Genomic DNA, 14,305 nt, shown 5'->3' with positions numbered 1-14,305 from the left:
TCTGCCATGGAACTAATGAGGATCTCGTTATATACTCTTCTTCCTAATATATAGTTTCTTCCGTTTTTATAGTTATCAACTTGAGTTCTGCTTTTCGATGGATCATTTAAAGACTTAAATGTAAATTGCATAAGTATTCTTAATCTTGGCCCCTGTCCATTTGGCCTATGTTCTTATTTACATTTTTAACTAGTCTGTTACTAATGTATATTGGATGTATTTCATGCTAAAATCATCATTTTCTCTGTTTGCATTATTCATGGAGAAAACATTAAGTCACAGGTGAATAAAGCAATATTAAATATTATTCATTAGGGATCCAAAACCAAGAGGCATATGTTTTAGATTTTAGACAATGAGCAATGCCTATCTAAATAGCTACATTCACGAAAAGTACCAGAATACAGTAGGCATAAGATGGACTTTTTTCCATTGTATTTATTAGAAATTTTATTTGGACAAAAGTAAATAAAAGTTAATAGGCACATGTATTATTTACCTTAGAATTTTAAAAGAGTTTAAAAAAAATAAACTCTGGTTTTTGGCCTCTATGGGCCATGAGGGATTCATAAGTATATTGTGCACCTATTTATGGTGATCTTACTGGGATCATACAGTGAGTTTAACAATTTGGTTGGTTATTAAGAGGTCAAATCATTCAAAAGGACTGAAACTGCAATTGTGATAGGCCACCACTAGGTGGATTTAGGTCTCAGGTGTGAGGGGGTGTGTATATTTTAATTCTTTTAAATCTGAGATCCTGTTAAGTGACAATAAGTATCTTTTTTTTTCTTTTTTTCTTTTTTTTAAACAAAACCTCAGCTCTTTTACAACAGCTGAATGTGAACATGGATACCTAACACGGGGAGCAAGGAAAATTAAATATAAGCTATACTATTTCTTTTTCTCGTTTTGTGTATGGATTAATTATTATTGACAACTAATCTAAGGCTGATCCTTTTTCTGGACCAGATTTGCTCAGTTTGAATGCTCTCTCAGAGACACAGCTTATCTAGGCTGATGAATATTTACTTGGCAAAACAATGAAGAATTAACAGCACCTACCAGCACACCACCCACATCCTCCTTTCTCTGGCCACCTGTAGTCTTCCTTACTCCCTCGGCTTTCTACAAAACATTTCTGGGTGTGAGAAGAGGGCTGGAAGAATCCCAGTAGTGCTCTATTAGCTTTCTGCTTCTGGTTTTCGAGATTTTTATTCCATAAAGCAGAAGGCAGAGAAGAAGGAAAAAGAGCCTAGTCTAATTTTTATAATTGCAAAGAATAACTTTCAGTTCACTTTAAAAAGTTTTTAATATACTGAATGACTTTTCTGTAACCAGCCCTGAGCTTGGTATTAATATACAACAATGAACCAGATACAATGCCTATATTCTAGTAGGAGATTCAACAAATGAGAAAATAGATGATAGACGATAGATAGATGGACAGATAGGCAGATAGGGTGATTAGAAGGAACTAAACATAGAAATACAATTAGAGAATAATTTAGGGCTTCCCTGGTGGCGCAGTGGTTAAGAATCCGCCTGCCAATGCAGGAGACACGGGTTCAAGCCCTGGTCCCGGAAGATCCCGCATGCCGCGGAGCAACTAAGCCCGCGCGCCACAACTACTGAGCCTGTACTCTAGAGCCCTCGAGCCACAACTGCTGAAGCCTGTGCTCCTAGAGCCCGTGCTCCGCAACAAGGGAAGCCACCGCAGTGAGAAGCCCGCGCACCGCAATGAAGAGTAGCCCCTGCTTGCCGCAACGAGAGAAAGCCCGCACAGCAACGAAGACCCAACACAGCCAAAAATGAAATAAATAAAATTAATTAATTAAAAAAATTAGAGAATAATTTAGAGAAACCTAATTTCCCCACCCGTACCACTTTTGACATGTTTAAACTCAGAGAAAAATTGAAAGGGTAGTTCAGTGACTGCCCATATACCCTTCACTTGTATTCACCCATCACCAGTTACCATTTTGCCACTTCTGCTTTACCTTTCCAAGTAAAGATGCTTTTATTTTTCTGCACCATTTGAAAGTAAGTTGGAGATATCATAAAACTTCACCTCTGCATACTTCAGCTTGCATCTTCTAAATATGAGGGCATTCTTCTACATAACCACAATGTTATCATAACACCCACCAGCATCAGTGGTGCCATCTAATACCTGACCCAGATTCAAATGTTCTCAGTGGTCTCCAGATTCCTTTAATAGTTGCTAACCCTCCCATCTCCTACCCCACCCCCAATCCAAGATCCAATCAAGAATCATAATTCACATTTACTCATGTCTTACAAAAAAATCCTTCTTCATGTAAAACAGCCTTTCTATCCTTGTTTTTTTGTTTTTCATGACACTTTTTTTCAGTGCAAGCAAGATATCTTCTGGAATAACCTACGTTCTGAATTTATTTCTTCCTGGAGTCCTTAATTCAGTAGCACTTTCCTGTAAATTAGAAGTTACTTGAGGCTTGATTAGATTCAGGTTAAACAATTTTGACAAGAATACGAATAAGTGACATGTACTTCACATTGCATTGCATCAGAGTATAAACACAGGTTGTTCCACTCTTTGTGATGCTAAATCTGAGTAACTGATTAAGCTGGTGACCACCAGATCAACAGGGTTAATTTGTCCTTTCTTTTTATAGATCCAAGCGAATATTCTGCTCCCTGAAACTTTTCGTCTGTTTGGTTTTAGCACCCATTGATGATTCTTGCCCAATAATTATTATATTGGAGTTGCAAATGGTGATTTTACTTCTACTATTTCTAGCATTAATATCGATAGGCAGTATTCTATTTCTTAAAAAATTCTCTGTTATTGAGCTCCCCTTCTCCCTCTTCTACATTCTCTCTCTTTTTTTTTCTGGAAATTATTTTCTATCAGTTTATAGAGAGCCATTCCTTACCTTTTTACAGATTTCTACCTTAATTTCTATCTCCAAAATCAGGATAATATTTATTTTGTAGGAAATTAGTACAATGATCTAATAAAACAGAAAGTCTCTATCCCATTTTCTTTCCCAGTGATTTAAAACTCTACATGGAGAAATCCTCCAACTCATACCTTCTTAGTGCCTTGATTCTTCACTCCCAATACCCTTTTCTTCCACTACCTCAGCTATCCACTCCCATGGCCATATTCTGTATCAGAAACTTTCTCACTGTAAAACCTTTATTTCAAGTCTCAGACTCTCCAACAACCACCTCCTGCATTTCCAAGTCATTTGCTCGGGTAGCGCTATTGTTCTAAAATTTTTGAAATTGTTCCAACCTCAAATCCATTGACAACGCCTGCCTCAGAACTTTCTCCCTTTCCAACTGTCCCCACTCTGCGTAACATCTCTCCTTGTCCAATCTAGCTCCCATCCTTTAATCACTTCCTTGAATATACTCTCAACCCCTTTATACTTCTCTTCTAATGTCTTGTGGGGCAAAACTCAAACCATTTCTTTACTTCACATACGCACCTGAGCAGCTATATGTTATTTGGGAAAATCACAAAACAGCTGAATGCTTTCTCTTGCATGAATGTCAAAGCTTATATTCGGTACTCAAAATGTCAAGCAATCCTCAATTTCTTTAGCAGATTAGCTTTTCTCCTTTTAAGTTAATAATTTTATACCTCCTCCTTTTCCTCAAACTTCCCACCATCCCTCATCTACTCACACATCGGTTTGAAGGCCTTGCCTTATAATTCATTGAGAAAATGGAAGCAACCAGACACGAGTCCCCTCACGTTTCCCCACCAAATCTACACCTCTCACTATAGCTACACCCATCTCCTCCTATCTCTACTGTTAAAGTGGAGAAGGTGTCTTCCAGCTGTCCTTAGGATTTCATTTCTTCTATTATCCCTTCTCTCTTCTGCTTCATCAAACTCTTTCCCTACTGATTCATCTTCCCCTACTGATTTCATCAGCACAAAGACATACTAATTGCATCTCCCACTTTAAAAACAACACTCCCTTGACCCTACATTTCTAACCACTACATCATTTCTCTGAACTCCACTGTGGTGGCTTAAAATATGTCCACAGGGGCTTCCCTGGTGGCGCAGTGGTTGAGAGTCTGCCTGCCGATGCAGGGGACGCGATTTCGTGCCCCGGTCCGGGAAGATCCCACATGCCGCGGAGCGGCTGGGCCCGTGAGCCATGGCCGCTGAGCCTGCGCATCCGGAGCCTGTGCTCCACAACGGGAGAGGCCACAACAGTGAGAGGCCCGCGTACCGCAAAAATAAAAAATAAAAAATAAAAAAATATATATATTTATCGACAAATTTGACATTCTCCCCAAAAGAGGAGCCTAATGCACTGCTCCTTAAGAGTGGGTTGGATTTAGTGGCTGACTTCTAACAAACAGAATAAGACAGAAGTGACACGTGACTCGGTCATAAAAGGCAGAGGCTTCCTCCTTGCTCCCTCACTCAGGTCACTCACTCACTGGGGAAAGCCAGCTGCCTTATTGTGAGGACATTTCTCAGGCAGCCCTGTGGCAAGGTCCACGTGGCAAGGAACTAAATCCTGCCAACAGCCATGCAAGTGAGTCATGGTGGAAATGCCTTCAGATGACTGCAACCTCACGAGTGACCATGAGCCAGAAGCACTTCACTAACCTGCTTCCAGTTTCTGACCTACAACAATGCTGAGATAAAGTCTTTTAAGCTACCTTGTTTGGGGATAGTTTAGTGCATCATAACACATAATTAATACAGCCATAATAAGTAAATTATTCGAGATACACACTGTCTCCTCTTACTCATTACCCATTCACTTCTCAACCAACTACAGTCTGGCTTCTGTTCTTGCCACACAGAAACTGCTCTCATCAAGATCATCAGAGATCTTTGTGCTGTCAAATCCAATTACGTCTCTCCCCACTCTCATCTCACTTGAGTTCTTAGCAGCATTTGGCATGTTCTCCTCTTCCTTCCTTCTTGAAACACGCTTCCGCCTTGGCTTTTGCAATACCATTCTCCTCTTTCTTCCCTCATTATCCCTTTTCTGACTCCTTTGCTGTTTCCTGTACCTCATCCAAATAGAAATGTAATGGTTCTTGAGGGCCAAAATTGGGTGCTTTCCTCTTTCCTCTCTCCCTTTCATTCCAATGGGTTTACATACCGCCTGTATGTAAAGTAATTTGGATTACTCCAAAATGAAGTGTATCTTTCAAATATTTTTATATAAATACAGGCAGATACAAATACATATTCTTGTTTTTCCCCTTTACTTCACAAAAGGTAGCAGACTATACACCGTTCTGCACATTTCTTTTTTTCAAATGTTCTAAAATCCATATTCTCTTTTTTCTGAAACAGCTTTATTGAGATATAACCACATTCTCTTTTGTGATTTGCTGCTCTCTCCCTCTATCACTCCTGGTCAAGATTCACTAATATGAATGATCTTTTTAAATTAAAAATTGTGTGATAATAAACACGATGAAAATACATGGTTTAAAATGTTCAGACATCATAAGCCTAACAAAACAAAAGCAAAGTCTCCTTCCATGATCACTGACCTCCCCAATCTCCATGACCCCAATCTCATGTATCGACTCTTCAGTTTGTGTCACAGACTGTTTCTATGCATATCATACACATGCAAAACATAGAATTCCTCTAATTTTTCCACCATAGGATGATATGTATGTACATTCTGCATCCCCCTGAATGGTACTTTGATTATCCATGGTGTTGGATTAACTAGATTTATGTACTGCACTTATTGTTTAGACATACATGCTTCCATTCGGTCCTATTAGTTCTTTGAGGAGCCCCACTGTATACGTAAGAAAGGCCCAGAGGGAATAGGTGATTTCTAAAGACTAAAGAGTCACTTCCACACAGAACTGGACCTTGACCTCAGGACTTTTGAATTCATTTGTCCTGCTCTTTCAATGACAGTAAGTCCCTTTTTATGACACTGATGTACTCAGTGGTCTCTGCACCAAGCCAATCTGGCCTCTTGACAGGGTTTGAGTGACCATTACGCTCAAAGATTAGCCTTCAAAGATTAGATACGGATGAGGGGCTATGGGTCCCTTTCCCCACAATCTCACGGCCAGGCAGTATGTTTCAATAAACACAAAGCTCAAACTCAAATCTGTCACACACAAATGTTTATTACCAAGGAGGCATGAAAATCATCCTGTGATCCGTTGTTCTGTAAAGTCAGTGAAGTCCCAGCTCTGTCCTGTGTATTTCAATAAGCACATGACAGAAAGTTTCAGTCTGAGACTAAGTTCTGAAGGGAGGATTCAGCTCACTTCAGATCAGAAAGCAGAATCTTCCTTGGTCAATAGTGTCGACACAGCATACAACAGTGTTCTAGAGCTGGTGCTATGGTCTGAACATTTTGTCCCACCCCAGATTCATATGTTGAAATCCTAACCTCCAAGGTGATGGTATTAGGAGGTGGGACCTTCGGAGGTGATTAGCTTATGAGGGTGGAGCGCTCATGAGCGGCACTAGTGCCTTTTTTTTTAAAAAAATTTATTTATTCATTATTTTTGGCTGTGTTGGGTCTTCGTTTCTGTGTGAGGGCTTTCTCTAGTTGCGGCGAGCGGGGGCCACTCTTCATCGCGGTGAGCGGGCCTCTCACTATCGCGGCCTCTCCCGTTGCGGAGCACAGGCTCCAGATGTGCAGGCTCAGTAGCTGTGGCTCACAGGCCTAGTTGCTCCGCGGCATGTAGGGATCCTCCCAGACCAGGGTTCGAACCCGTGTCCCCTGCATTGGCAGGCAGATTCTCAACCACTGCGCCACCAGGGAAGCCCACTAGTGCCCTTTTAAGAGACCCTACAGAACTCCCTTGTTTCTTCCACTATGTTAAGACACAGCAAAAAGACAGCAGTCTAGGAAGCAGTTTCTCACTTGACACTGCATCTGCTGGCAACTTGATCTTGGACTGCCCAGCCTCCAGAATGTGAGAAATAAATGTTTCTTGTTTCTAAACCACTCAGTTTATAGGTTTTTTGTTATAGCAGCCTGAATGGACTAAGACAGCCAAGAACCCACTTCACTGGTTTGAGTATGCTGGCTTCCTTGTTCTTGTTCTTACTCTAGGCAGAGCTGGAGCTGCTTAGATTGACACAATATGTCTTGCTAATCCACATATTTTGGACAAAACTAGCTTTACCTTGAATAATTATCTCTAATATCTCTTGAGTTAATGAGTGAACTCTCCAGGTGCAGATTTTGATGGTGATACATGATATGGTGATCTCCAAAGTTTGGACTTCTTTAATGCTAACTAACCAGGCTAGGGGTTTGAATCACTGATTATGGTATTCAGATGATAACTATCCACGTTTAAGGTTTAAAGTCAATACACACACACACACACACACACACACACACACACTCCTCTGCCTAACGTGAAGAAATTTAAAACAAATTATAGATGACACAGCACCTGCAATCAATTGCCCAAGAATATATCTCTTTTCTTACCCTCTTCATGCTATGCTGGGAGCAAGCAAACACAGCGAAATAGGAACAAGTACTCTAGGGTCAGTAGGTCTCAATCCAAATGGAATTTCTGACACTTCTTCGTTATGTAACCTTATGTAAGTTATCATGTAACCTCTCTAAGCCTCACTTTCCTTATCTGTAAAATGAGGATAATAAGAAGTAATATGATAAAGCATGCAAAATGCTTAGTACATAGGAACAATTACTACTATTTCATCATCCTTTCTTTTTATTCTCCCAATATTTACTTCTCCCAAGTCCATATCTTGCATCCACCCATCTAATCAATTTTTAGAGGCTAACTATTAAGTGCAAAGTCCTGTGGCTGGCACTGGAAGACCCAGTGATCAATGGGATGGGGGTCTCTCCCTACAATTAACCTACACTCTCAGGTGGAGGAGGTTCAGATTTAAATGATGGTTAATGCTTATTGGCTTCTTACAATGTACCAACCACAGTGGTGAGCACTTTGCTCTCATCATAACATTTGATTTTAAGCCACGTATAAGGCAGACATTCTTTTACAAAATAGGAATCTGCGGGGCAGGAAAGTTGAGCACCTTATCCAAGCTGGATATAACCCAGGTAGCCTGAGCCTTAAACTCTGGATGCACGCCTGCACCACGCCTCCTGGCCCCTCAGCTTTGGGAGCACTCCTCTCTTCTTCATCTCTCTCCTCCAATGTCCTCATGAAAACAGCATCAAATTCCTCCTCTGCTTGAACTCTTTTAAAATTAATCTTAGAAATAATGATCTTATCAATACAACTCCAGATGTTACAGTGTTCCTCTAGCAGCCCTTCTTCCACAGCACAGTTAAGGAAGGGCACAGGGTCTGGAGCCGGACTGCCTGACTCTGCCACTCTCCAGCTGTGTGACCTAGGGCAAGTTACACAGCTACCCTGTGCCTTGGTTTTCTCACCTATAAAATTGGGATGTTACCTACCTCAGAGAAGTACCGAGAATCAAAAGTAGGCAAAGTTCTAAACACAACCCAAGGCACATAGTGGGTGCTGCATAAATGGAAGGCTTTATTATCCTACAGTAATTATGTATTCAGACTATATTCATGTATCCCACAGGTCAGAAACCTCCTTTTCTTTCCTTAATATCTCCAGTTCTGTATTCTCTCAAACACATTTACTCAGTTAAACTCAACAGATCTAGTACTATTTCTTTCTGTTGGTAAATAAAAACAGATCATGCTTGAAGATGCTACTTTGCTCTGCCCAAACTCAAGTCTTCCTCACCTTCCGCCCCTCTCCCTCCAACCTGGTCGTCATCCTTCCGTTTATCACTGACCCCTGTGTCGAGGGATCAATTCGCCGTCTCATATTACTCCTTGCCTTCCACAAACGCAAAGTTTCGAGCTCTGAACTCTAGCTCCCCGCGCTCCCCCGCCCCTCCGGTTTCCCCTTCAGGCCACTCGAGGAGATGAGGTAGAACTCCGCAGCTTTGGGCAGCAAATCGCCTCCTCTATCGTCCCAGCAACCGGTGGGATCTTGCCGAAGCTGCCAAGAGAACACCAGACCTTAATCCAGGGCTACGGCTCCCGTCTCTGTACTTTGAGCCTTGAAGCATAAAAGAATCCCGCGAGTAAATGTTTCCTTGAACCTCGAGCATAAAGGTAGCTTTGATTCACGCGGATAAAAATGGCCTTGAACCTTTAGGGGCGGCGCGGCGGGGCGGGGCGGCGCGGGACAACGTGACCTTAGCCCAACGCCCGGGCAGCGCACCAGCCCGGGAGGAAACGACGGGCGGGGTGGGGACCACCAGGGGCGAGGCAGGCGCCAGCCCGCAGCGCCTCCCCAGCGCCTGCGCTCGCACGTCGCGCCCCAAGACCATGGGGAAGCTGGTGGCGCTTACCCTGCTGGGCGCCGGCCTGGCCCTAATCGGGGAGAGGTTAATGACGCTTAGGTGAGTTGGCATCTTGATGGGAACATCCTCGGCTCCTATTCTCTTCTTCCAAGTTAGGTTAAGGGCTGCCCGGTGCCGCCTTCCTATAGCGGGTAAGAATGAGCAGTTTGGGACCCCATTCCTCAATCCCACCTAGCAAACTGTCCCTTGAGAAGCGCACATAGAGTGAGCTGACTTCTTGCCTTTCCTAAGATGGTGGGGCAGAAATGCCGCCCCGCACCCGCCCCTTTCCCAGGTCGCCTTTAGCATTCAGCTCCTGAACAAACTAACTCTTTTGGAAGCGCTGAACTTGGGGTAGGGAGCCAGGCTATAAGCTGGATGTTTTTTGGCTGACTCAGAGGTTGCCCAAGGCAAGTTCCACACTGAGGAGTACTGGGTTACCAACTCATCCCAGACTAAAAGAGCTAGGTGGACAGCAGGGAAATGAGCCAAAACCTGCAGGGGGAGCCTGGCATTTTGTAGGTATCTGACCTTTTGAGTTGGAAGATCTCCTGGTGATAGCCATCCCAGAAATATCTCAGGAAAAGTTAATACTGGGCTGGTAAGAAGAAACGTTAGGTGATGATGTGCATTTCTGAGTGGATCTATTAGCCTCTACTTGCCTTCAATTGTCTTTGGGTTGTTTTTATTTATTTCTTTAAGTAGAAACTGGTTGTCTCCTCAGAGGTTCACGTCTAGAATCTACTGAGGAGCCTAATGCCTTTTTTTTTCCCCTCTTAATTTATTTATTTATTTATTTATTTTTGGCTGCGTTGGGTCTTCGCGCTGCTGCGCGGGCTTTCTCTAGTTGCGGAGAGCGGGGACTACTGTTTATTGCTGTGTGCAGGCTTCTCTTTGTGGTGGCTTCTCTTGTTGCAGAACAACGGGCTCTAGGCACGCCAGCTTCAGTAGTTATGGCACGCAGGCTCAGTAGTTGTGGCTCACGGGCTCTAGAGCGCAGGCTCAGTAGTTGCGGCGCAGGGGCTTAGTTGCTCTGGGGCATGTGGGATCTTCCCTGACCAGGGCTCGAACCCACGTGCCCTGCATTGGCAGGCGGATTCTTAACCACTGCGCCACCAGGGAATTCCCAAGCCTAATGCCTTTTGATAATACTTTCTAGCTCAGCTTGAAAGAGTTTATTGTTACATTTGCTCCCAATGCACCCAAGTGAGAGAATCATAAAAAAAAATAATAATTATAAAGCTGATCTAAGGAGTATTTTTTTTAAAGTGACAGTAGGATAAGTCTAAGTGTAGAGTCTTCCTGAATACAATTTAATAAAAATGTAAAATTATTCCTGGTGTTTAGAAGAATGTTTCACTGTGGAAACAAAAACACTATTCAGAAATAGTTTGGCCAATTGTTTAAATTGTGGTCAGTTTAATGAATTTAAATACTTGCAAAGTAAATTAGCGTAAAAATTTAAAAATAATAAAGTTAAAGCAAAAGTTACAGGGTTTAGCTATTAAAATACCCTGTTGAATTTGGGAAAGCAGTAGGGGGGCACAGGGATCAAAAGGCAAAACTATAAGGGGTTAAGGGAACCAAAGTGCAGATTTATAATAGGCAATACTTGAGCACATTAAATAATATTATTTTGTGCATTTAAATTAATAATATTTATTTACTATTAAATAAGTAATATAGGCACATTACCCAGATAATGTCCACATTATATAAATAAATAAAAGGAGATGTTTACTTATTTGTGATATCATCTATAAATGATGAGAAAGAGAGTTAATGAATATGAAGGTGATTAAAGACCATGTTTAGACATTGATTTTGGATGTTGTGCATTGACCTCCAATGTTTTTATCTTCTACAGAGAAAGAACTAATGCATATCGAGAAGTGGAGCCAGTAGAACCCCAGAACTGCCACCTTATTGAGGGACTTGGTATGTATGTGACAGTACAATTTCTTGGTACCATCCACCCGACAAAGGCTGCCAGCTAATTTAATTTGCTGCTACTACTTAAACCCTCCTATTGAGCCTTCAGCCTCATCAGCTGTACCCAAGCTACCTCATCCCACATCTCCAAGAGGTCTCCTAAATGTCAAAATCTGTGGCTTTTTCTCAGTCCTCTTTCTTACTGATATCTCTCAATCATTTGAAAAATGTTATTGACTACTCTTTGGTTGGTCCCTTGCTGAACTGTGCTCCTGTCCCTTCTGTGAAATTTCACTTCCTTCTCTGTCTTCTTCTGTTGCCTATCTCACTTCTTTTTTTTCTTCTCCCCTCTCCTTGATGATATTCCTAACTTCAAGTGTCACTTCCTTCAAAACTTATCTGCAAGTACTAAGAGGAATATGACTTAGCCCTTATTCTCAAGAACCTCACAACCAACTGAGTTGTTTTTTTTTAATTAATTGAAAATCCATAGCTCGATCCCTAATCACTCAAACCGCAGGCCTTCTTTTCCCATCTGAAATCTACTTTACCTTTCTGTCATTTCCTCCCTCATGCCCCCACCTATAACCAGCTCTTCTTCTAGACTTCTCCTAAGCATGGTACCCGCATTGTCAAAGAGACTCAGTTCAAAATTTAGCAACCATTTGTTGTCCCCTCATCGCTCACTGTTTCACGTGAGATATGTTGGCCTCTCCTGGGCCGCCACACAGAGCTGATCTCATTTACTCCTTACTGCCTCAACTGCTTCTTCTGGCTCCAAGTCTTTCACTCTCCCTGACAATACTACTAGAAAAACAAAATTCTAGCTAGATTCTGTTCACCGTTCTGGGAATGTGTTCTTTCATTTTCTCACCTTTGCTCATGAAATTACCCCCAATGATTTCTTCATCTCTGCTGGCTGAAATCAGCTGGAAACTCCTCTCGTACCTCTGAACTCTCACAGCACTCTGAAACTCTGATTCACTTGTGACACCTACTAAATGCTTTATTTTAGAGCCAGCAGTGTTCTTTCTTTCTCTCACAATCAGACTGTAAACCTCCCAGGGTCAGGGACTGTGATTTATTTCAGTATGTGACAGGATGAAAGCATAGTTTATTGTGACATAAGAGAGATTATATATATATTATATAGCTCTCCAAGATATGTTACTAATATATATATATGTATATATTTTTTCTGATATACATATATACATCAGAAAAAATAAGAGCCCTTTTGATTTTAGTTTTCTGTCTTTTTTCCCTCTCAACTTCTAAAAAAGGAAGAGAAGTAGCCTGGTCCTTGTGCTCACTGGTCTTAGACGAGGTCTGTGCTGCCAGCTAGAAAGCAGAATGAACTGATGACAAACTACTTCCTGAGTTTGGTTTTTAAAACCCTGAGCTCCTTCAAGGGATTCTGATGGAGATGGGAGAAGAATATGTGGGTTTTCTGAATAACAAGGACCTTTGCCCCATTCTGGGGGAAGATCAAGACCTAGGAAGGATTGGTTAGAAAGTATCTTTAGGGAGGCTGGATCCTTTATACCGTGTGTCACAGCCCGAGCAAAGGTTATATGCGCACACACGCAGGACGTGGAAGTGGCAAAATTGTCTAAGTTAAAGGGACCACATGGGCTTGGCAGTGAGTAATTCAGTGGTGACTAGCGTAGAATAAAGGCCAGATGGACTTTCCCAAATCTTCAGCATCGTTTTAAAATTCACCACCTATGGTATCTGCACAACCCTGGCAGAGAGACTCAGGTTGAATTTCCCTCCGATTTAGTGGAACGTGGGCTCAGGGTCAGATTTAATTTGATTTAAAAAATAAGGAAATATAACATTTAATCATTTGTTCACTGTCTTGTGGAGTAATATTCATATTGACTACACATATATCTCCCAAAAGATAAGAGCCCTGCCAAGTAATTTAGAGGGGTAATTAGACTAGATCATTTCTAATATCTAGTCCAACTCTCAGATTGTATGATTCAAACAGACTTGAGAAGTTAAAACTAGAGCAGAAGAAAAAACTGTCATTTCGCTTCTCATGTCTGTTGGCCTGTGTACATTTTATATTTGTAGAACTAAACAAGTGAGAATGATCATGGGTTATTTGTCAGTAGGACAATATTGCTATATATCTAAAAATAATAATACTGCCTTATCAAAGGCCTAGTGTCTATGAGCTTTCTGCTGAGTCCTTTGGAAACATTTACATCATCCTCACAACCACCCTATAAGGTGGGTGCTGCCATCTGTCTTTGTAGATTAGGAAACTGACACCCAGAAGAATGAAGTTACTTGCCCAGTGGTCCAGAACTAGAGGGTGACAGGCCTAGATTATGAGCCAGAGCAGTTTTCTTCTATGCCTTTGTACTCTCTGTTGTGTAACACTGCCTTTCTTATCTACTGACAGCACATTTTTATTATGAAGCTTCAGGGAAGTATGATAGCAGCAGAAAACATAAAATCTGAGGTGCAAAAAGGTGAAATATTAATAAATAGAGCTGACCGAGACAAGGCAGGCTAGATATTGAAATAAAGCTCACTAATAAGATAATACTCGCAAGACCCAACTATTCCAGAGTGAAAGCTTTATGAAACAATGGAAAACACTAAAGGATTGAAGGCAGGGTGTGGTAGGTAGGCAGTAACAGAGCTGGGGAAAAATTCTGATTTGTGTTTTCTTCAAGACCTAGAGTTTTGTGGTTAATTTTATTGGTGAACAAACTCTTCCTTTTTTTGTTTTCCTTCCCCAGTATTCTTTCTGGGAAGAAAGATTGAAAGGTGAAATAATTCTAACCTCCAAAAACCATACCTCAAAGATCTTTTTGTGTTAAGTTCATCCTTTTTCCAAGGCTTTGAGGCTCAAGGATTGTCTTAACTAGGAAGTCATTTGGTTAATCAAAGCTGCACTTGAAATATGAATAGCTTTATCAGCTTGCCCTTGGCAGGATTATCAAGTAGACAGACAGCCATTGTATGTGGTGTCTTCCTATCTTCCCCTTCATCTCTTTTTCCCTCCTATAGCTTCCA

At 41.5% G+C, this 14,305-nt stretch overlaps 1 protein-coding gene across 1 annotated transcript in view; it reads left to right on the top strand.

The window, feature by feature from the left end:
• Window positions 1-9,250: 9,250 nt before the first annotated feature.
• The window catches only part of PON3 (paraoxonase 3), a 34,001-nt gene continuing 28,946 nt past the window's right edge, over window positions 9,251-14,305 (top strand). The window contains exons 1-2 of the mRNA XM_027102485.1: window positions 9,251-9,397; window positions 11,205-11,275. Coding sequence (XP_026958286.1) covers window positions 9,324-9,397; window positions 11,205-11,275 — 145 coding nt within the window. The 5' untranslated portion in view covers window positions 9,251-9,323. The remainder of the gene's footprint in view (window positions 9,398-11,204; window positions 11,276-14,305) is intronic.

The sequence above is a fragment of the Aethalodelphis obliquidens genome, unplaced genomic scaffold, assembly GCF_003676395.1.
Source record: "Aethalodelphis obliquidens isolate GAN/ISIS:26980383/991018 unplaced genomic scaffold, ASM367639v1 scaffold5, whole genome shotgun sequence".
Lineage (NCBI taxonomy): Eukaryota > Metazoa > Chordata > Mammalia > Artiodactyla > Delphinidae > Aethalodelphis > Aethalodelphis obliquidens.
The sequence above is the reverse complement of the archived record's forward strand: the minus strand, read 5'-3'. Positions and strand labels throughout refer to the sequence as shown.